This window comes from Athene noctua, chromosome 10 (genome assembly GCF_965140245.1).
Source record: "Athene noctua chromosome 10, bAthNoc1.hap1.1, whole genome shotgun sequence".
In the NCBI taxonomy this organism is placed as follows: Eukaryota; Metazoa; Chordata; class Aves; order Strigiformes; family Strigidae; genus Athene; species Athene noctua.
In genome coordinates, this window is record NC_134046.1 from 5,356,477 (window position 1) to 5,380,736 (window position 24,260).

Genomic DNA, 24,260 nt, shown 5'->3' on the forward strand with positions numbered 1-24,260 from the left:
ACACCTCTCCTGAGGCCATGTCATTATTTTCCAAATGGCATTGGCCTCTTCTTGTCTGGTGGTATCGGCCAACACTAATGATTTTCTTCTGTCACTGAACGCTTGCTTGCATTCTCCTCTTTCATTTTCCTGATCATCCTTTTCTCTGTTTTGGTGCCCACATTAGACTAATTGTACCTTTGATCTGCAACTGTTACACACGCAGCTGCTCAGCATTGTCCATGACTCTGAAACCTGAAAATTAGAAAAACAGCAATTAGAATGATGCTCTACAAAAAAAAAAACCAAAAAAACAAAAAAACACAAAAAAAAACCCCCACCACACCAAAACCAGCATGATTCAGTTTAATCAGGCTAGAGCAGATATTATCCCACAGAATTTGGTTTGTTGTGCTGGACATTTAAACAGATCCTTTGTATTTGACAGGAGATAACAAATGGTCTGTTGTAAGTAACGTAATAGTTGTCCAGTTGGGGCTTTTACCTGAGTCATGAGCTGGGACTGAGAACAGAGATGGGGGTTTGGCCCTTGATGTTAACTGCAGCCAGGTCCTCCCGTCCCTCAGCGCTCACCCGCTTCTGCTGAGTTCCTCCCACGAGAGGGCTTTGTAGAGACACCATGATGTGCAGGGTTAAATTTCAAGCCTGGTGTACAGCTTTTACTGAATTTTGGTTTTTAGAACAGTCTTTGCCAGGTCTGAGGTTATAAAAGCCTTTTGGGGATAACCTCATTAAGATAATTAAACATCTGTGTAATTCTTTCTTTCTCCATACGTGGCAAGGATTATTAAGCTGTATTTTTCGTGTGGCACTTGAGCCAGTTTGCATGGCAACTTACAGGAGCAAACAGCAGAATGGCTTGAAAATAAAAGGATTGAATTATTTGATGTTTGCAAACAGTATGAATTTCAGTTATCTAACATCAGGATTAAATATGATTGGCATCTGTTTACAAGACAGTGAAAAGCCATGCTTAGCTGTGCACAGCCTGCAAATACAACTGCTGCAGGAATGCCTTTAGAGAAACAGGGAGAAAGCTGCACAATGACATGAGCTTGTATCAAAGGTAATACTCTTTTTAAAAATACACGCTTTTGACTTTTCATAGTGGAATTATATGGCCAGTAGTATTTTCCAGAAGTAATTGATACCTTTGTGTAAGTCCATAATTTAATTTACTCAAAGGAAAGGTGAGCAGGTGACTTCCTTTCGAGAGGCTGGATGGTCTGTGGCGGTTCAGCAGTGGAGGTTTTCCTTTGGCCTGCAGAAGACGTGTATTGTCGTAGTTAACAGTATCGGTAACAGTACAACAAACAGAACTTTGTCCTGGCAGTTTGTGCAACGGCAAGGGATGATAAAGGTAGACAGGTTATATATTACAGCTATGGTTGCTTATTATAGGAAGCAGTGTTACTTAAGGAAAATAAACATGCTTCTATTCTCAGGAACCAATTACCAAGAATACATGGGAAAACAGTGCATTTCACAAACTGTAGAATGCCCCTTTCTTGCCTTGACCTTTGTGCAAGAGTTACCCTGCCAAAGCCTCCCTCGCTGCCTAATGCCCTCTAATACTCTCTGTGTCGGGGCCTCATCCGTCCAGGGCCTGGGTGGAGCTGCTGAATGGGTGGTTCACCGGAGTTATGGATTTTTCCAGACACAGGAGTGAATTTAGCAGTGCCAGGGCTTGTATCGTGTGGGACCTCCTGAAACAGATATGCTGTAATAATTTTTATTCCTTCCTACTGGGATGAATTCCAAGCCAGTAAAAGGCAAACTGAATTAATTCAACGAAGGCATATGCCACTGGAAACTGTTTACATTTCTTAGCAAAAATGGAGTTTCCTGGTCCATTTTTTAAGCTGCTTTTTTTTTTTTTTTTTTTTTTTTTTCCCCGTAGAAGTACAGCGTATGGTGGGCACCGTTACAAGGATATGCTGTTGACACTACCAAGGCTCAGTATTCTTGCTTTGGAAAAGAGTGAAATGCTGACTACTTTTTATTTTACATTATTTTGTTACGTACGAGAACAGGAAGCTGTAAAGGCCCAGATCTGTCTTTTGCGTGTGTGTGTGTTTTCTTCAACGTTTTCTAAGTTATCCAGTGTGCTGACTTTTCTTAGGCTCTTCTGCCATCACACTCAGGAGACAGGTGCCAGCACTCTAGCTGTACTTCTGGCCCCAACTGTCCTTCTAGTACAATTTTTATTGGCATTGGCTTGTTTAAGGTCTCTCAACACTTTACTTAAGCAGTGGAAAACACCTAAGACTTTTTCTTAAAATCCGACACAGGAACGGTCTCTCTTTTTCTGGAGCACATCACTCCTTTGGCATTCCCAACTGGAATTTCGGGGCTAGCCATCAGCATGCAGGAGTGGCATTTGCTATTCTGGCACTCAGCATACTGAACGCTTTCTTATCCTCACATCTGTGGTAAAGGGAGTTGGCAGGGTCAGATAAGTGTGTTCTCCACAGTAGACTGAGTAAGAGGAGCATCGTGAGCACTGCAGAATTTAATAGTGTGCGTTGGGACTCCAGCCCATGCTGTGCTTACAATGGAATTTCATTTTCCTCCCATGCAAACAGAAACATATGTTTTTGTGTTGAAATATGTGGAGGTGAAGCTAAACAGAATACTGTCCTTGGAGAGAAATGAAGCAACATCCTAATGGATATAAGGTGGTGGGACTATTTGGCTCTCTTACAAAGTTTTACTACGTCCCATGTTTTTTTGCTTTGTCCCTTTTACTGTTCTGATTAGTAACACTTACCTCACAGGCTTAATTTTTTCATGCTGTTAAGTGATTTGAAATGCGCTGATAAAAACCGATGCCTCGGGGCTTATGATTTTGCAAGTTTGGCAAATAGGGAGAATAAGGCTTTGTTCTAATTTTGGGGTTGTTCTTTTCCTTATTCTTTGCTAGTCAAGGAAATCAAAGACATTCAATCAAAGTCCACGTTCACTTCCCCCAAACATCCCTCTGATTAGCACCTCATTTAGGCTGCTTGCTAAAGGGCATTACCTCCATCAGCCTAGTTCTTAAAAGTAGAAAGATTTCTTGCTGGGCTTGCAGCAGCCTGCAGCCTTGCTCTGTTTTCAGCAGTCAGGCAAAAGCATTTACAATTAACCTTTACTTCCATGTTAGCTGAATTTTACTCCTGCCTATGGAGGAGTATAATCTAAATGCTATTAAAATAGAGTATGACTTCATATTATGTGACATCTGGTGACTTCCAATTATCTGTGTTTTCCCTGCCTATGGTGAAAAGGCAATTACGTTCTTCTGGTAGGATTTGCAGCAGTTTCAGAAGGTATGATAATACAATACTGAACGAGAGCAAGGAAGCACATTGGTAAGGAAAGACTCAGGTAGGCTAAAAAGTAGAAGTCAAGTGCGTACATTTCAATCCTTGTTGAAATCTGAAGCTGTTTACACTAATCCTTTCCCATTACGTCCTGTTGACAGGTATTGATCAACTACCGCCTGTTTGTTAGGAAACATGAGTAAGATACAGAATCCGCTTCTGTACTTTTCTTTTATCATTCTGTCTAAAACAATTTATTTGTCAAGTCTACATGAATTTGCACAAATTAGATGTCGTTTGAAATACGTTGATAGTGTCTGTGCTCATTGGCTCCGGTACTTGCAGAACCTCTAGGTTCATCTTATATATGATACGGTAATTTTAACAAGATGTCATGCGGAAAGTAAAACGGAGTTACTCGGCCAGATCTCAGGATATTGACCAACTTTAATTTTGTTCAAAAGCTGTGGCATAATGATTTCTTCTGTCAGTTACAACACATCCTATTCATTCATTCATCCATCCATCTTGACAATCCATATGCTAAAAAGTGCTTTCGTATGCAGTAACTCACCAGATTGTGACAATTCTGCAAATGATGTGACATGACACCCAACATGTTGAGGATTTTTTTATTTTAAGATAGTTACCAAGAAATTTATTTCTGAAGTGAAGTATTACACTGAGCTTTGGAAACAGGGCTGTCCTGTACTGTTGAGAAACAGAGTGCATTTATCTGCAAACACTGATGACCGAGCAAAGCGTTTACTCTGTTACCGTGGTGAAATGTCTCAGTGGGGTACTCCACGTCTGATAATAGGTGCTTGCACGGTAGAGCCCTAAAATTGTCTATGAGACTGTAATTACAGGCAGTAGTAAAATCCAAGCCATATGTGGCAATAAACACCATACTTTTATGCTCTCATGTCTCAGACTAAAGACAAATGGAGTCCCACCCTGCAGTTAGAAGATCTTTGCTCTGTTTACTCATACCTTGTAAAACGGACAAACTATTTGTTTCGCTTACACATTTTTCTATACAGTAATTCTCTTTCCAATTTACTGATTGTTTTTGTTATGTGTTTAACGCACAGCTGACAAGAACAGCTCCAGCATGGCCACGAGACCTTCTCCTGGTAAAATGGAATGGATCATCCCACTTATTGTGGTCTCCGCACTGACCTTCGTGTGCCTCATTCTTCTCATTGCTGTGCTTGTCTACTGGAGGTGAGCCTGTTTCCTTTTGATAGGAAAATGATTATGATTTAAAACACATTTCAGGTGGTGTTTTTTAAAGTGTCCTGTGGTTTTTATTTTATTAGATGTTACGGTGATAGATGCATTAGGTAACTCTCTGGATGCTAGAACAGCTCTGTTGGTTAACTATTCAGCTGTCTTAAATATTGATTTTTGTGTCATGAAAATGAGCTTGGTAGAGCTCTAGCGTGGTAGAGCCAGCTGTAATGCCAACAAATATTTTCACGATTAGTCCCTCTAATATAGTTATAAAAAGGTATCTTTGTCTGATCTTCAGGAAAGGTGGTTGTGGAAGAAAAGCCCAGTGAGACTAGACTTGGTTCCACAGGTGGCTTTGCCACAGACCTCCTGTGTGATCTTAAGCAGTTCTTTTCTTCCTTTGATTGTACTTCAAGAAAGAGGGATAAGCTCATTTCACGTTACATAGCAATGCTCTGAGTGGAAGCTCTTTAGCATTGGTGAAGTGTTCAGAAGTGCAGCCTGCGAGGTCTTCAAAGTAAAGGTTATCTCTTACAAAGAGACTGTCCTTTACACCAATGGGCATTGGTTCAGTGGTAGAGATGAGGATTAGCAGCAACAAACCCATCTCCATTTGATTTAGAATAAATTAAAACCTGCAGCAAAACCTTCTTGTGCCAGAACCGGAACCCAAAGACACCTCATTTGTCTGGCAGTGAAAATTAACCAGGGATTAGCCTCATAGGAGGTATTTAGGAATTATTTCAATATCTGATTAGATGGGACAGAGAAAAGTAGCTTTAATGAGAAGTAGCAGTCCATTGATCATATTTGCAGAATTAATTAAAAAAATACCAAGCTGGTTTTTTCAATACACCCATTTTGCTGTCAATTAATTGGCCAAATTGTTGAGGCTGGGAGCATTTGAAAGAATATTAATAAATAGATGACAGTAGTCCTGTGAAAATAATTTCTATTAACATTTGTGAGTAATTAACATCATTGCAGTAAGACAGTGAATAAAATTGCAATGATATATGCACAAAAGCTGAAATTGGAAAGATTCTGAAGATCCCATTGTAGTGTCCTATCCTTCAAAATACGTTTTCTTCATTTGAAGGACTAAACTTGCTCACATTCACACTGGGCAAGGCCTTGAAGGATGTGGTATATCCTGAAGCACTGTCATGAGGGGTTAGTAATATTTATCTTGTGTTGAAACAAAATGCTCTTCCGAGGTGGAAAGATTTTAAAATAAAATGCTAACAGCTGTTACCGAGAAGAATTTTGGTACCTCTCATTGTTTGGAAAACATTTCCATTTCCTGCAATTTCACTAATGCATTGAGAAAAATAATTGCAAAATTAGTGTTTAATTTGCTCGAAGAGAAACAATACCATCCTTGAGAAGATATTGAAGTTGCAAAGTACTGGCTTAGTGACCAATGGTTAGAGACTAATTTTTGATAAATACTGGCTTCTATTATAGATTATAATGTTGAACTCAAGTCTAAAATTAAGATATGTTAATTAAATTTAAATACTTTTTATCTTCAAAATTTCTAACCATCCATCTCATAAAATTTTTATTTGCTTCGTGATAACAAAAATACACATAAATAAAGGAAAATACATGAACAAAGCTTTAGCTCAAACCAAATTACTTTTCCAGTAATGATTGTTATTTTGTATATGGACAGTAATTGTTTCTTATCTACTCTCCATAATATGGAGCAGTGGCTTCATAAAATTGCAAGCATAGTCATTAATACCCTTGACAGCAGTGGATCAATATTTTTATGTATAATTGATCTAAAAAAAAAGGGTGGAGATTAAAATTTAATATAGACTTGGAAAGTGTGTTCTGTAGCAGTCAAAGTTTTTTGATAAATAGGAAGAAACAAATTGAGGAACAATAAACAGACTTGAGAGCACATGTATAGTAGCTTCAAAATAATCTCCTGTGTCTACCTTCATAGTTCTGAGGATTTTTTAACAAATACAGAGAGCGTAATAAAAAAGTAAACGTGTTTTAGGATAAATCAGCAAATAACTAGAACAGAGATCGTACACAGTAACATCTCACATTAACATTTCACACCGTGGAGACCATATCACTGAAGTGGCAACACAGCATTTTGTGTGCCCTTTTCAGTGTGATTACCTTTCCGTAGGAAAAATAAAATGTTTATCTCTGTGAGTGTTTAAAGCAAGGAAAAAACAGATCCTCAAACACTGCGGAGTCTAATTTACAAGTTTAAAAGGAACAGTGACCTGGATTTTCAGGAAGAAATACTTAGCTTAAATTGTAATGGGCAACACATGGAATAATTTGCTAAATAACGCCATCAAAGCAAATGGCATGAGAACGAGTTTGAGACAGATTTTTCATCAAGGGAAACGTGGTATTGAAGTGCACAGCAGAGCAACACTTGGTGTGAAAGGAATACCCTCAAGGGGACAGGCGTGCTGGACCAAGGGGTCTTTTCTTGCACTGCAGTTCTTTTGTTTTGGTGTGTGAAAAAGCATTACAAAACAAAACCCAGAGGACTAGAAAATTCAGAAGAGACATAGTTACCCTTTGGCAATACATTTTGAGGGTAAAACAAATGATATTTTTCACTTTTTCCATGTTTGAGCATTTGTGGGATTAGATGATTTGAGACCAGAGGTGACAGAAGTAGAACAATGAAGCAGAGAGAAGCCTTCTGCTTGTTTGCATTGCATCGATGCCCTATAATCCAGGGACCAAAATAAGGAGTTAGGGAAGTTGCTTGTGAAGGTTTGGCAGAGCATTTATCTCTGTTTGGATCCTTTGTAACTCGTTCTGTGATAAAGCAATGAAATAAGTTTTGTGATGATGTCCTGTTGTAAGGAAGCTTAATCTTCTGTTCCCTTTATTTGAAAAGGAGAGTGATAGGAAGCAGTCATCGTTTGATGAAGCTTCTCCTTTCTTTATCTGTTGAGTTTCCATGCTGTGTTCATTAGAGACTTCTTGTAATTGAAGATATTTGGAAATGATCTGTGCCATTTTTGAATGAGACTCCCTTATTTGCAGAGGTAATTTACTGTTCTTAGTTCTTTTTCCATGTGGATCCTGGACAAATGGCGAAAGAATACGATTGATGTTGAAGAGAAAGAGGGTCACTTCCGTCTTTTTAGCGTGGTGGCCATCTCGGTAATGAAAAGGGATGGGAACTTGCAGGCAAGCAGCAGCTCTGAATTGCCTTTCTACTAAAGTTTCTTGAATTCAGTACTTTTAATGGCACTGCTGTGCAAAGAGGGCTATGTGATTTTAAGTTGGTAGAGTGGAAAATAAACTAGGTCAGCATAATGAAGCTGCAAAAAATGGCGCTGCCTTTTATCCCAGAACAATGAGGAGAGCACCATCATGGGATGACCATGAGCCACGACATCCGCTGGGGCTGGTTGACAGTTGGGCTTCCTGGGCAGGAGGGACAATGATGGCTCTAGTTTAAGTTTGTTTCTCTGTGTCTTTGATTACTCTTGAGGAAAAGCTGCCCTGGCTGATCTTGAGTTGTTGTGAGCACGATGAAGGGGGCTGTTGCTCCCAGGACCTCTACTGCTTGAAACTGATTTCTTTTAGCATCAAGTCAAGAATTTGAACCTTAGCAGAAAAAAGAGGTGAAGAGACCAGATCCTCGTTTTACTCAACATGTAGATTCACCATTGACTTCTGCTATGGCACAGTGGTATTTCTTTTTCTGCTTTCATTCATTTGGAATTGGTTCCTGAAATTGTGTGCTGTAGGGACAACCACTGAGTATTTCTGAGAACTCTTCTCTGGGTATTTAGGATCTTTCACTGGAGCACTACTAGCTCATCTAGAACCCGTTAAAACGTGTGCATTGAGAGGTGGAAGATTCCCAAGCACATTATTTTTGCATTTCTGGGCATTTGGATGCATCTGTGATTTTATACCCAGACTCAGTATCATGAGATCTCTGCAGTTCATCAAGGTCAGTTTAAAATTTGGCTTGGATTGTCTGCAATCTTTGCCACTGTTATTCTCACAGCCTTTTCCATGAGCTCTGAGAATTGCAGAGTGTGTTTGGTAGTGACCTCCAAACTATTTAGGGATTGAGTGTGACTTCAGTTTTTTTGCAACAAGGCAAGTTCCTATAGCATGCTGAGCCATAATATGGCCTGAAAGATGTCTTTTCTAGCACTTCCCCTTTATTCTGTTGCAAATTGAACAAGTCCTGAGTATTGACACTTTAAGGGAAACCCAGGGTCAGTGCCACTTTCTTTTTCACAGAGGTGCAGGAGGGTGACTAGAGTTGGGAAATCAACTAAAATACTTTGATAGACATTAAGTTCTGTCATTTTAGGAAAAAAAAAAAAAACTCACACAACATATTTTAGGAGTGACTGGTGACCTTCCGCAGTTTGTTTTCCATTCTGATTTTTAATCTAAACACTACAATGCTATAGACTGGTTTCAAAGGGAAAAATAAGGAGAGAATATTAAGAAGCAATTAAGATTTTAGAGTTTAGCCAACAGCAACTTTTAAATGGGAACTAAATTATAGCCATTTCTCATTTTCAGCTAAGAGGAAGAAATTAATTCACAACTATAGCTGGAGAGTTCTCTTTTTCTTTCTTTTGAACAGATACCATAATTCACCTCTGAATTATTGCCTCCATCAACATCGTGATCCCAAAGACAAAGCGGGAATATTGTATTGCATTTCTTATTAAATCAAGCTGTTTATACAGTGCTAATATGTTTACATTCGGGAGGGATTTTTGGAACAACACAGCTGCTGCCTTTCAAAGAGCAAGCAAGCTTGCATTGCTTGTTTATAGTCATGTGTGTATATGAGACAGCTTGGGAAAAAGATGCCTTTAATTTTCCTTAGGCAAAACCCTATAGAATTTAGTAGACAGTAAGAGTTTTCCTAGGTTTTTGTTAAACATCCTGTTGAATTGAACAGAATCCTTGGGACAGGTCCTGTGGCAGAGCCTTGTACTTCTCTGGCAGTGCCTTTCTGTGCAGAAGAAATGAGCACCAGGAGATGTGGGTTCTTTTTCTGACTCGGTCATTGATTTTCTCTGTGACCCAGGGCCAAGTCACTTACGGTTTGACAGTATTGGTGTTGAACTCGGTGGCAAAGAACTCACTGGGAGCAAGCTCAGGTGTTCAATATTTCAGGATCCGAGTTCTGTCACTGGTAAAATAGCACTGAAGAAGGTTGGTCAGCCGTATTTGTAAATCGGTTTGTAATACAGAAATAGACCCAAAACTTTTGCAGTTACCATGTCTAATAACCATGTCTTGGAAAACTGCCTTTTGGTGTTAAATTTTGGGAAACTTGCACAGCTCCATAGCTAAGACAGTGTTAAAACTTCATTGGGGAAAAAAAGAGAACTTCTGCCTGTAGCAGGTTGTAAAAAGTGCTGAATTTGTTATTTGAGCCTATCTCTAGCTTTTATTTTATGAGTACACAATGTGTTGTTCATCTACTGTACTGATTGAAAAAGGAACATTGCAAATTTACAGACCATTGTAAAATTGCTTGCTTACAATGATAAAAGCTGCTTTCAACTTACTCTAAAATATTCGTGATTCTGCTCATTTTCTCAGTCATGAAGGATGCTAGGTGGTAACACTTTCTGAGAGCCTGCGTGTTGATTTTAAGAATGCCTCGGGTGCAGTTGCATGAGTATTTATTTCAGCAGCAGTGGTTCAAGCAGCCTCCTCCGTTCCTGCCCTTGTTCTGCCCTCAGTGATACCAATGCAAATGTTTGTACAACCGTGTGAGGAGCTGGAATGAGAAATAATCCGTGTTTAAAAATAAGAAAAAAAAAAAAAAAGAGGGGCTTTCATGCCCTGATTTAAGCCAGATTAGCTTTCAGTCTGGTTAATGTAGTAACCAGACAGCATAACTAAGGGACCAGCACAAGGCAGGAATGAGCAGGAGGGATGGGGATGTTCACACTGACACTGCCCCCAGTGATGCCTGAGGACCACGTCCAGGCGCTTGTGCTCAGCTTGGGGATGGCAGCGCCCCAGAGCACAACTCATGACACCACAAGCAGTGGGGAGAATTAGCCAACAAGGGCAAGAAATTTCCTAAGCTGGGAGACAGGCAACACCACAGGGAGACAAGGGGAAACATGGAGGTGAGTGGCGTGCCTGAAACCTCTTGTGGCTTCCATCTCCTTTTTCGTGACCAGATGAGCCCTGCTTATACTGACCAGGACACACCTTTGTTTTCTGCTGGAAATGGCCACGTCTAGTCTTCTGTGATGACAAACAGCCTCAGAGGGTTGGGGCAGATCACTGCCTGACAAGCGGAATCGAGCCAGCCTGATTCAGAGCCCTCTGATCTCTCCCTGCCTCAACCCAGGCAATGCAGGAAAAGCACTTCAGCTTTTATTGCAGAAGATCCAGGTTGTGTTTGATTTTGCCAGTGCTGGAGGTAAAGGTACTGAAATACCGGTCCCTTTTGTGTGCTGTACCTCAAAGCGCTGCTCGTTTTCATGAAAGGGGAGCAGGCCTGTGATCAGCTCCCTCTTATCCCACTTGGGGAACCGAGCTCATCCTTTGTGCCGACGGCAGGCAGCTTGCTTTCAAGCCTGAAGCTGCCGGTTGCTTGTTCTAGCTGTTGGTATCGTTCTTTTGAGCGCTCGTCATTCTTCCATTACAAGGAAAATCAATATGAAAACTTCTCTGACAGCATCTGCGCTCTTTCATCCAGCAACGCGCAGCCTGGGGCGAGGCGGGGAGAGCCCACGAGGAGATCTGCTAACGCCAAACCGTAGCGTGCCGGTGCTGTTCCTCCCGTTGTCGGCTCGTGGGCTTTTATACTCTCGCAGGGAGCTGAAAAGTCTCGGGCCTGGCTCTTTCCAAGGGTGCCGGGGTGCTGGCGTTCCCTCTGTGCGTGAGGGGCTGAGGCAGAGGAGCGCAGCTGGGCGCAGGGGAGGCCTGGACACCTCGCCCATTCCTTCACAACTCCTTGCTCTATAACCATTTCCCAACTGGCTACTTTAAGGCCTTTCAGAAATCACAGGAGTTGTCAGTTGTTATAGTAACGGACCCCCTGCTGCTGAATTGGCCCTGAGATGCCCATTTGGGCTTTTGAACAGACTAACTCATGCTCATTAGACAAAAAAGAGAGAGAGACAGATTTGCAGATGGAAAGTTGCTTTTTAAGCATGCTGGATGATCTGTTAAGAGCTAGACTGTGGAAAGGGGCATGTTCTCTCATTATATGCCTGTTACTTTTACTCTTCTTTAATTAACACTAGTTTTACTTTTCTTGCAAACCAGAACTCTGCAAGATTTCCTTTTCCTCACTGTTGAGGCCAGGAGCAAGCTGCCACTTTACAAAGGAACAGTTTTGTCTTGAGAAAGGAAAGAAGTTGGAGAAGGATTTGCCAAGCTGAAATGCAGATCAGTGGTGATTTCCAGAACTATCAGGATATCTACGAAGCTCAGAAAATAGTACTTCTAATTATACAGCATCAGGAGCAACATCAAAAATCAGTAACCACATTTTGAGCCAGGAATGTCCCATTTCAAGGGAACAGCACAGTCTAGGTTTTGCTTCAGGTTTAAACCTGAACAGTCACATTGATGTTAGCAGAGTGGCTCCTGAATAACTGGTATTAGCTAAATCAGACCTTGCCCTTGAATTCAGCTCTGCATGACGGAACCTGTATCACCCTAAATGGATTCTAGAGAGTAAGCAATTCCCATAACAAGTCACTTCTTGCCAGGTATTTGAAGCCAGCTTCTTCCTGTGTCACACACGTTCAGCCTTCATCTGAATTTCATGAAGAAGTGTTCTCCTCTCAGCTGTCCTGTAAATGGAAAGCAAATACAGATTTATAGCAAGCTGGTGTATCTCAAGGTCTAAATAAGAGAGGACCATGGTTGTTCTTGTGTGATACACCTTTTTTATATGAGAAAGTTGGTGAGACCAGATGGGCAAGCAGGGTTGTTAGCAGAGAGGGAAAGCGAGTACTCTAGCACATGGGAGGGGTCTGCAAGGAATGCATGATCTTCTGCACTCATTGCGCTGGGGATGAGGAGACTTTGGCTTAAATTGCAGCAAGAGAGAAATTTAGGTTTGACTTTAGAAAAAGCTTCATGATGGAAAAGACAATAAAGCAGTGGTCTACAGAATTTCCATCATTTCTAGGTTCCAAAACAAGGTTAACCAGCCATTCATCAGGAGCTCCACAGGAGTCATTGATCATGCATGGGATCTTCGAGTCCTGTTCTCCACAGCTTTGCGGTGCGAGCTTTAAAGCACATGTGCAAGCATGTGGAATGGTGTCGTGTGATAAATTGTCCTGTAAATCACGGACTAGAAGCCTGAAAAAGCATTTGGAAGACACAGTTTAAATATATCATGTGTAAAATGAATAATGTGAAGCCAATAAAGGAGCACATTTAAGAATTGGGGGGAGGAGAGAGGGAGGACTGTAGCTTTGGAGAGGGAGTGAAAGGAAGATGCAAAGGGGCAGGAAGGAAACTGCAAAGGCAGCTGGCAGAGGGCAACTGTGTCAGGAGACCCACAGGTTGGCAGAAAAAAATCTGTGTGGAGTTTTGTTCTATCTCTTCTCCTGCAGCAAGGAGCCTAAAAGTAAGGAAGAGGTAAGAGTACAACCATGCGGGTCAGTTGTGTGAATATCTTTTCTGTAGGCACTTTTATGGATGTGGCTATTGAACTCAGTGGGAGCCCAGATCTGCATCACCTTTATTTGAAAAGATAATGTCAAGAATGCAATCATAAGTCAAACAACAGGAGAATACATGCTTTGGCTGTGGAAGACTAGAATTCAGAATATCGTATTGGTGACCTTGAAAACTCCCAAACGAAAAAACTCTTTTATTTTTAGTTTGATACATGATGTGTCCCATAAGATACATGGTGTAACCCAAATGAGACATTTAGGTTATGCTTTGCCCACAGGGGATGAAGTTTAGGGAAAGGGCAAGAAGTTGGAAAACTGTTGTTGACATGCTTCTGACCACTTTGTTTAGAGGTGTAACAACATTTCCCCAACATTTCCAGAAATACCTTCTTCAGCAGAATGAGCAAAGGGGAGCAAGCAAGGGCAGCTGAGGTGAGGCAAGGAGGGATCTGCAGCATGGCTGCAATTGATCTTTCTGTTCTATTTCTGTGGAACTAATTAAATGGATTAATTGAAGACATTTTTTTTCTGGAAATGCCTTCCCCAGTGCTGCTGTAATGGTGAGGTGTTGGAAGAAAGAGCAAGATTTTATCTGTGTAGTAACTGGATTAAAGGTAGTAGTTTACGGGTGTAGGTTTGAATGAATAGTTTTTTAATATTCAGGTGTTCTAGTTAAGCTGCATTAAGAACTGGTTTCTAGGTGCTGATGAATAGTATGCCATGAGGAGTATGGGTTTTCTGATAATCACAGTGATAGAGGATGCCAGGTACCACTGGCTTCTCCTACTCATCTCTTAGATCTTTTGTAAGCTGTTCTACAGGAAACTTAGACAACTTGAAAATTTTTGAACTCTGGATTTTGAAGCTACAATAGATATTTTAAAAGAAAAACAGATTTCACAAATGGTTCCGTGAAATTAAATCACTTGGGGAAAAAAAAAAAAAATACTATTTCTTAAGAAAATGGATGTATTCTTCTTCTGTTCCCCTTCTCAGCTCAAAGAAACAATTTATTAACCCGTTGTTGTTTGATCTGTTGCTAGTTTGTGTTTTCTATTGATCTGTTGCTAGTTTATATCTTTTCTATAATATTCTTAGTACGTAAGAGTATGTGTTAAAGTGCATGCAGGTATCTCTGGAGTAGATTCACTCCCATAAATTGGTAGGTTCAGAGCTAGAGGTATGTCGGACAAACTGTGAATGAAATATCCTATAATACAAGTAGATGTACCCAGAGGGAACAGTATACCTCTGCTGTGAAACTGTGAATTAACCACAGCAACCTGATAAATTATATTTTTTCTCTCTCCTTGTAACCATAAAATATAGCTATTGAAGGGCCCTGTGCTGTCCTGAGTCCCACAGCAGCATTTGGACTAACATTAGCACTAGCTATTTCACAGCAGGATGTGGTCTGAGTGTAAAATTACAGGGTAAGAATATTAAATCAATTCAGCAATCTTAACTGCTTGGATAAATACCAGGAATCGGCAGACTCATAAAACAATAACGAACAGGGTTGGACTGAAAAACTTTTCTTGAAACCTGTGCAATCTGGGAAAAAACAGAGCCTTGAAATGCACGACGCACGTTGTGCTGCTGTTACAAATGTGACAAGTATGTTAATTCATTCAGTTTTGTTTAAAAGAAAGCATTTCCTCTATTGCTATGAACAGGCATGTATTTTACCCTACTGACTTACAGGTTAAAATCCATTTGAGTTCAAACTTTTAAGCTGAAACAGGCGTAGGTCGCATGCCTGGTTCTTGGTGGTGTGTTGGTTCATGTTTTGGAAATCCTGTCTTTTCCAAAACAGAACAAAAACATTTTGAAATATTCTACGAAGTGACGTTTATAAAGTAATAGAAATAAGCCCAATTTGAATTATTGTTATGGGTTTTTTAAAAAAATCAAAATATTTTTCAATAATGACAAATGTTCTATTCCCTGAAGGCTCAAATCTGGTTTTTATTTTCCTTCTGATCAAATTATCGGTTAAATGCATATATATTTCTGCACGGCAATTCACTCTCTCAAGCCATTTTTCAGCCACCATCAGAAAGTTTCCAGTGAGTGCTGGTAAAATTCCTCATGTTTTGTAGCAGCACGAGCTTATCACAGAATCACTCAGGTTGGAAAAGCCCCTTGGGATCATCGAGTCCAACCCTCAGCCCTACTCCACAAAGTTCTCCCCTACCCCACATCCCCCCACAGCTCATCCAAACGGCCCTTAAACACACCCAGGGATGGGGACTCCACCCCCTCCCTGGGCAGCCTGTTCCACTCTCTGACCACTCTTTCTGCAAAACATTTTTTCCTAATGTCCAATCTGAACCTCTCCCGTTGGAGTTTGAAGCCATTCCCTCTTGTTATCGCTGATTCCTCATGTGAGAAGAGACTAGCACCAATCTCTCTACAACGTCCTTTCAGGTAGTTGTAGAGATGTCAAATATGTTTTAAGCTGTTATGGATCAAGGCATGTTCTGTCATGCCAGGGGTTGGACTCAGGGCTACACCCCTGAATCCATGCAGCTGGGGGTTTTCCAAGTCATGTATAAAGGGATGTCTTCCCTTTGCACAGGCATGAGGCTGGTGATCAAGGTGCTCCTCAGCTAGAGCAAATCCCTCACTAGTAGTGGATGGAGATAGGGAATGGACTTTATGCCTGCTGATGGATATTTGTCATTAAATGTGGGGTTTGACTGGGAGTGAGAGAACAGCCCTCTGCAAGGCAGGCAGAGGGAGTGCATCTCCTAAACCCATTGTGGGAAACCACATCGGCCAACCTCACAGTTTATTAGGAGACGAGTGAATCGTCAGTGAAGAGGATTTTATGCTGTTAGAGAAGTGATCAAAGTAAACTGGCCTGCAACCTTTCCAGCAGCTTTCTAGGTTTTCTTAAGGTATTAATTTCCCCAGCACGGTTCCACTAATGCCAAGAGGAGGAACGTGAAGGGCTGGGCACCGCAAGGGCGGAGGATGCCGAGGTGGGAGCAGGCAGAGCCTCTCCCAGGCCGTGCTCCCGGCAGCGGTGGTACGGGGGAAGGTGGGAGCAGTTGTACAGTGCTGGCAGTCCTGAGGGCTTCCAACCACTTCACAACTCAGAATGATGATCGTTTGCTCTTCAGAGCCCTACAAATTTCCTAAATTTCAGTGTTCATTGGTAATAGCAACTGGTATAACAGACATGAAGTTAAAGCTGTGAAGATGCAGTCCTCGTATCTGTCATTTTTTTGATATAAATATTTTATTTTTTTAATAAAGGCCTAGGACATAAATGTACCAGTATGACTGGTCTTTTCCCATTCATACAGCTCCTTATTTTTGAAGCATTCAGGGTGCTATTTCAATCAGGGAGTAAATGGCTTTACTTTGCAGTTTGCTTTCCAGAGCCTGCAAATGCTGGTTTTGTGAGTTAAGGCTGAATCTAGGCTTCTTTATCCACATAACCAACATTTACACAACAGCAAAAAAAGATTCTCCTGGCCCTGATATCATTACAGGCTTCGTATTCATTTGAATGAACTATTTTTTCATCACTTTCCTCATGGTTATAGGTACAGACAAGTCTTTTAACATAAAAGGGCCTTTTCTACAATCTGTTTACTCTTCAGCAAGCTTTTCTGAAGGCTTTGCATAACAGAGGTTGTAGTCGTGTTTTCTGATAATGCCTTGTCTCACTGAAACTGTACACCTGGCCTGTGCCCTTGTTCTCTCTAATTTTGGGGAGTGGGACTACAAAGGGAGAGAGAGATTAACACCTTATCAGACATCAGAGACATTTACTTGTGATATTGAGGGGTGTATACACCTTATATTTATCAACAAGAACACCTTATTAGAGAAAAATCTAATAACTAATAATAAAATAACACCTTTTGCATACACAAATCAACATAGTTTGACTTGGGTGATATTTAATAGTGAATATATCTAGGCAAAGTAATTGTATCAATCCTAAAGAATAAAAAAGTTGAAAAGATTTTTAAAATAATTTGAGCAAAGAAAATATTGTCTTTTTTTCTGAGACTGGAAATAAAGTTTCTGCTTTCCAAAGGAAAACATAGTAATTAGGAAATTTGCAAATGGAAATTAGCCTGTGTTGGTCTTCGTCTTTATTTATGTCATTAAATGGAGTTTTTAATTAGCATATATATTATTCATGTTTCAGTGTAATCCATTTTATAAATCCAAGTTCAAATATAAAAATTAAAATGGCTTGGATGCACCCTATTGTTCACATGCAAAGCAGCTAACATAGATGTAAAGATATGAGGTGAATTGAAACATTCATATTTCATAAGGATGCAGTCTACATTTTCTGAAATTATAGCTTGAACTCTTATTTTTAACTTTTTCTCATTTGCATACATATTAGTCCCTGTTTAAATTATGTGTTAATTCTATTCATTAGACTTCAGTGAATGCTTCTAACTCTCCTGATAATCAAGCATAGGTCCCTGGAAAGCAAATTATGGACTTTCATGTTGCAAAACCCATTGTAAACGTGACATTTATCACTGCAAAGCCAGCTCGTGTGGAGCACTTGGCTGCAGCCAGCAGGGCAGAACCCTTTTTCTTATGCTTACGGTAACAATTGTCATCTGTGAATAAGGACTTGGCATCAGGTCCCTGATGTCTCTTCAGAAATGATTGGGCACTTCACAACTGCACCACCCTCTTGATGGTAAAAATGCCAAATCAGCTCTTTGGGGGAGAAAGAGTGACTTGACTCAGGTCCTCACCCAAACAGCTTTAAGAAAAACATCATGTGATGGTGGAGATGAGAATTTGGGAGCCTCTGCAGCTCTGTGGAGTGTATTTGGCTGTCAAAGCAGGAGCCTGCAGGCTTGGCTTTGCTGCTGTCCAAAACGTGCTTTTGCTCCGAAATCTGCAGGAGCAGTAGCCCTGAAGGCAAAAGCATGAAGGTGACAACAGTGCAACAGGAGTCCTTTCTCTGGTTTTCTGAGCCAGACCTTGTAGTGAATGTGGGAAGAAAAGGGGCAATGAAATAGTATTGGAGTTAGGTGTCTGCTTGTTGCATATTTACCAGGCTGTGACAATTCATCTTTTTAATTCTAGGTATAAAAGCATTGTTATCCCAGTGGTAAACCCGAGGTGATCATTTCGCAAGGTTTTATGTTGATGGGGTGAGCCCTGAGTGGTGCCACACAGGGAGTTGCCATGTGTGCTCTGATTAGTAAAAAAATTGATGGGAAGAAGAAGGGTTCTTATGCCATCACTGTGAGGAAATGCTTGACGTCTTTAAAGGCCCATAAGTTTAGTTTCCATCTGTTTTTTGCAGAGTCTGGGCCTTTTCAAAAGCAGTGCTGATGTGCTGTAGGGAATTAATTTAGCTCTTTGTGGCAGCAGAAGGTTAGAGTTCAACATCGCTGGTTTTGTTATCCACAGAGCTACATGGAACAAGTTCCCTGTGGTATAGTTTAAAGGAATAGGTGGAGACTACTAGAAAGAGACCTGTTGTCCCTGCAGCTTAGTTTTATTTGAGATGCACGGAATAAGAGAGCGGAAGAGAAGAAATCACAGTATTTGATATACATTCTCAGCAGCTGCTTCATCTCACCATGTCTGAATGTATAATCTCACTCTCAGGAGCATTCTGCATGAGAAGCAGCTGGGTGCGTCTGAACACAGAAGAAATGCTCCCATTCCACCAGCATTTGTGATAATCCAAACTGCAGCTAGGCCTGTGGGGAAATGAAAAGTCTGTGTTTTATTGCGACTCTGAGATTTCCGTGGGTTGCAGTGTTGTCTATAGGATTTGAGCTTGAACTTGGATATACTCGGATATACTCTCTTTCCTTAGCAATGCTTCCTTATGCTGAAAGCCTGCCAGAGAATCCCTGAGCTTTATACCAGATTTTTGGAAACAATTTACACTGTCTGCAGCCCTCTCCTTCTTCTCTCCTTGGATGACGAGCGTGGGGTCCCATTGACTTCACACTGTCAAGCCAGGACAGGCTGTGCTGATTCCCTGTGTGCTGAGCACAGGACAGGATGCTGAAGAAAAGGGGCTTTAAACCAACTGTAGCCCAAGGTTTAAGGTTATCCACCATTCTCTGGTTTAGGGGGTTTTCTGAAGCCTGCGAAGTAGACAGCTCAGCTCACGGGGGAATGAGGCAGCAGATGAGCATTCCCCCTCCATGCCTCCTTCCAGCATCTTTTTTCTTGGTGCACCAGACAGCAACTCCCCACCCCAGAGAGAGATGCATTGGCAACCTCACTCCTCCTTTTTTGCTGGTGACTGGATTAACTTTATTGTCATTGCTGTCCGCTAACCCTATTGTATTTACTCAGCATTCTGTGGAGAAGGAGTTAAATTCATATGGGTTGGAAGTTTTCCGTTATAGCTCATGTTCTGTTTTGACCTTCTTGTCTTCACATATTTTCCCATTTTAAAGTTACTAGCTGTATCTGAGATCTTAACATCAGTGGGCCACTTTGTGGAAATAAATATTAATGAGATGGCTGCTGATAGCATCGTATGGGTAGAAACAAATGCTTTTATAATAAATGGGATTTAATATTAATTGAGTGGTTTGGAGTTAAAGCGGGATATAAAGTGACAAGCTCGTGACACAGCAAACTGCCCTTTGCAGGAATCCAATTAGAAGAGTGAGCAGCAAATTGTAAGCAAACTTGATATAATCACACGGGGGCAATACAAGAGTGGAGCATAATTTGGAGCCTGAGACCTGTCCCCTTGAATGTCTCATAATTTCCATGAATCAACATTTAGTGACTATGTGGTGCCAAGTTTGCGTTCTTCAGCTCTTTCCTGGCAATGCTGCATCCCGTTGCTCTAGTCAAACCAGAGGAAGACAGTATGTTTTGCAATAAAAGGGCACATCAGTTAAGTGCGCTGTGTTCTGCTACATGTCTGTTGGAGAAAAGTGACTCATTTGTTAGCCTGCTGAAATTGCTTTGCATAGGAAAGCTTGCGCTGATGCTACAGAGTTTGCCTGATCGCTTGTAGCTGTTACCTTTGCCTTTTCCTCTGTGAGAACAGCCAAGGGTTGTTCCCTTTTCAAATTGCAGTGTTTGTTCATGACTTGGAAAAATAGATGATTTGCTGAGATACGTCGTAGATAAATAGTTAAATGCTGCCTGGAATAACCGAGTGCAATTATCTATCGCTGAAGAGTAACGTTAAGTGTTCGTTGGGTTTGAACTGTTCAAAAATAGTTTCTTTAAATATTATGTATCATTTTTATCTGGCAGATGGAGTTGCAGACGCTGCTCTGGCGTGAGTTTGTGGCATTTCAGACAACCTGGGTATTGTGTGAAATGGGCTTAGCCACTCTAAAACAAGGGCACAGGGTGTACAATGAGGGTATAGGAGTGATAAAGACCTAAGCACAGCATCTGGGAAGCTGGGGCAGTGCTTCCAAGCTGATGGAGAAGCATGTGAAAAAACCCCCAAAAGGAGCAAATCCATTTATCCATTCTGTCAAAATGGCTACGATCAGCCAGGAGGCAAATGAATAAATGGATCAACAAGTATTTCACACTTGTGTGTTCTCGACAGGAAATCACAGATCTGAAACCAAATGTCTGGGACAAAACTACCAGAAATAGTGGCAAAATATTCTGCTGTTTAGTCTGCATTTTAAACATTTTTAGCTCACAAAAGTCCTTGAATTAAAATACTGGAATGAAACAGGAACTTGTTACTACAGTTCCCAGCTACGAGCAGAGATGAAAATAGTTAGAGTGGGTCTAACAGCAGGACCTCGGTCGCCACTGGAATCTCCCTTTGCCTACATACCTGAACACATCTTGTTGGCTGTGATGATTGCTGCTGTCTTTCCCACTCCCAAGCTTACTAATTGCTGCACTAATGGCAGCTAGAGCCCCACCAAAGATCGCCTCAGAACATGGAAATGAAATGCATAAATACAGTAGGAGGAAAATAAATCGGAATTGCTCTGGTGTCAGGACTGAACAAGTCACCTAGGAGCAGACATCTACATTCCTCAAGGATGGTGTGTGTCTGCCTGTGCAGCCATGTCACTTCATGAGCTTCAAGAAAAGGAAATACTGAGCCAAGAGCTTGTGTTTCATTTCACTGTCTGCTTCTGAGCAAGTGCCTGATGGATCCAGGCACGTTTCTTCATACGTTAAGAAGCATTCATATGTTTTTGCGAAGATGCAAACTGCAATTCTTGTGGGTTTTTTTTCTTCTTTTCCCCAGTCCCACATTTATCAACACTGAAAGGTTATAAAGAGCTTAATAAAAGGTAGATTAAAGCTTTGGAAATAGTGCAAATAAAGATAACAGTCTATAAATAGAAAATATATTAAACTGTATCTGGTGTTAAGGGATCTAATAATTAACATAGGTTGACTGAATATCTCCTGTTTGGCTTATCTGCAATGAACTTTTATCTTGAATCAAAATGTTCTCCTCCTGTGATTAGTTTTGTTATTAGCTGCTTCTACACACTGATTAAGACAATGGGAAAGCAATAGTTTATTTGCCCGAGTGTATACTTACTGAAAGAGGGTTTGTCATGAGGGTGAAAGCAGTTTCTAATCTTCAGAATAATTTTAACTGGTTTCTTAAAGGCAAAGTCTCTTCTGCATTTGTTATTTTATGAGTTTTCAATTCTTGACACTTATATGTAATTGCGAGACTGCTAATAGACTTCATGGTTACTTTTCTGATGTGCCTCATACTTTGATTCCTTTTTGTGTAATAAATGTGTATCTCCTTGACACTAAAACTCAAGGAGCTTTGAATGGGTTCTAGGCCTGAAACCTCAAAGGTGTCATTTTCTTAATAAATATTTTGAAAGGGGAACTCTTCCACACTTCCTTTCAAGCATTTTCAGGATCATCCTTCTGGTCCATTCTGCCTCATGTCGCAGTGGGTTCTACCTCTGTTACTTGCTTATAGTATTTTTAGAATTTTTCTTAAGGTTTATTTGGTTTGTGGAGATGGTAATTTAAAACATACATTGTTTTTCTTTACTGTGCTTCTTTACTTTGTCTAAGTATGCTTAATACTGTTTACTGCTTTTTGGTATTAATTAGATTTTTCTTATAGTATCAATTATCTTTGCATTTGTTTGATATTATTGCTGTTGCTGATGCTATTTATTTTTTAGAAACACTCTCACAGAAAATACTGCATTGTTTAATGTAAATGCTACTGGAAGGATCCTACTGAGGCAATGTCTTTTCATTCTGATGTATTAATTGATGTGGGTCCGTTGTGTTTAGCAAAGGGAGCCCAGTGGATATGTTCACACCACACTGATTGTCCGATTTAACCAGAACACCACTTCAGCGAATACAACTTGCCTCGCTGGGGTCTGGCTCTATGAATGCAGAGCTACGCCCAAGGCACTTAGCCCAGCAGATAAGGAGTACTGGAGCGGGCAGAGCTCGCGCAAACATGCCTGCACGTCTCCTGGCATCTGAGATGGGTCACTGGGGTCTGGCTTGGGTATTTTTACAGAGCTAGTTAGAGATGTATTCAGCATACCACTGCAGAACACACAACGTGGTATTTCTCAGTGGTTTGGTTCAGTGGATAGTAGTTTATTGTCTCTGATATTTGTGTTTCCTTGTCACATTTGTTAACCTTTGAATGCAAGAAACTCATTAAAGCAATTCCTCAGACACGCACACTCCAGGCTTCCCCAGAGCTCTCAAGTCACTACCAGGTTAGTATCAGCGACAGCAAGCAGCAAATCTCCAAATGGGTTGATTGATAGCAGGATTAATGATCCTCAAGACTTCTGTCCAGGTTTATTATTTGGCAGCTTACAAATCTTTGCTTTCAGGGAGATGGGTGGAGAAGGAGGACCAGCTGGCTGCCACCCGGTCTGTCTGTATTAGCGTGATGAGGTGATGTACGTAGCTCTGTCAGAGCACTAGCATTAAGTAGTGTGTTTTCAGTGTTCTCATTATCTGCCAGGTACTAAATAATTTGCTTCTCTGCTCTTGGTGCCAGCTGCTCTTTTCTTTTCCTTTGTGCTGGGCTTCCAAAGGTATCTTTTTGTGCCATTTCTAATTGTGTTCTAAACAGAGCTAACAGGGAGACCATAAAAATTTTTAAGTAGCTATTTCTTTTAGAAATGGCCAGTGAGAAAAGCCCACCCCCCAAATACACGGTGATGAAAAGAGAAAGGAAATAATCACACTTTTAATATTTTACCCTGCTCCCAAATAAGCTAAAGATGAAATATGTCCAGCAGTGTTGGGAAATCTTCCTAGTTCTCCCATGCAGCTTTAGTCCAGGTGCACATGGACATGTCTGTTGAGAAAGAGGCAGTTTCCCATGGAGTATTTCATTATATGTAACAAGCTGGCATTTCTGCCTGAAGATGGGCAAGGCCATCAAAACAGAAGAAAAAAACTGCCTAAATTTTTTGCATATTTTTGTGTTATGCTTAGATCCCAGGCCGTGGCTTGAGATACCTAAAATAATTGTCAATTGAATGCCCTGATGTCCTGATTCGGAGGAAGGAAAGAATATTTTCACAAAGAACGAACAGGACACTTCCATTTTGAGAGTAATTAGGTGAGAGTAATTAGGGACGTTTAGGTAAATGTTTCAAAGAGAGACGCAGTTTCTGCTGTCCTCTCTTAGGTGGGATCATCTCTGTATTAGTTTTCTTGTAACACAATTTCAATTTAGATGAATTACACTTAGTGTTTAAAAATACCCATATTTTAACCTCCCAGTGTGCCACCCTGTTTTCATTCTTTCCTTTCCTGAGATTTCATCCCAAAGGGAATTCATGTCCTGAAATGATAATATCAAGTATGCCCAATTTTGAGTTCTTAGAGGTGCTACTATAAAAGCTCCTCTCTAGTAAGAGGCAATCTTCATTGATTGCTGCAGTTCTTGTGATTACAGAACAACTCTTCACTTGGTTAAATTTAGCTTCCTTCTGTGAGAAAGTTTTAGGCTCCTTTTTAATATTACATGATGTTTAGGGCATTGGAAGTACACATTTTATAGGAACTGCCTAAGGTATTATTTGATTGGAAGAGGCATGTCTTTGTTTTCCTCTGTGATTTTCTAGTCTTTGTTATG

At 40.7% G+C, this 24,260-nt stretch overlaps 1 protein-coding gene across 1 annotated transcript in view; it reads left to right on the forward strand.

The window, feature by feature from the left end:
- The window catches only part of PTPRG (protein tyrosine phosphatase receptor type G), a 421,778-nt gene that overhangs the window by 346,434 nt on the left and 51,084 nt on the right, over positions 1-24,260 (forward strand). Inside the window, exon 13 of the mRNA XM_074913948.1 lies at positions 4,400-4,532. Coding sequence (XP_074770049.1) covers positions 4,400-4,532 — 133 coding nt within the window. The remainder of the gene's footprint in view (positions 1-4,399; positions 4,533-24,260) is intronic.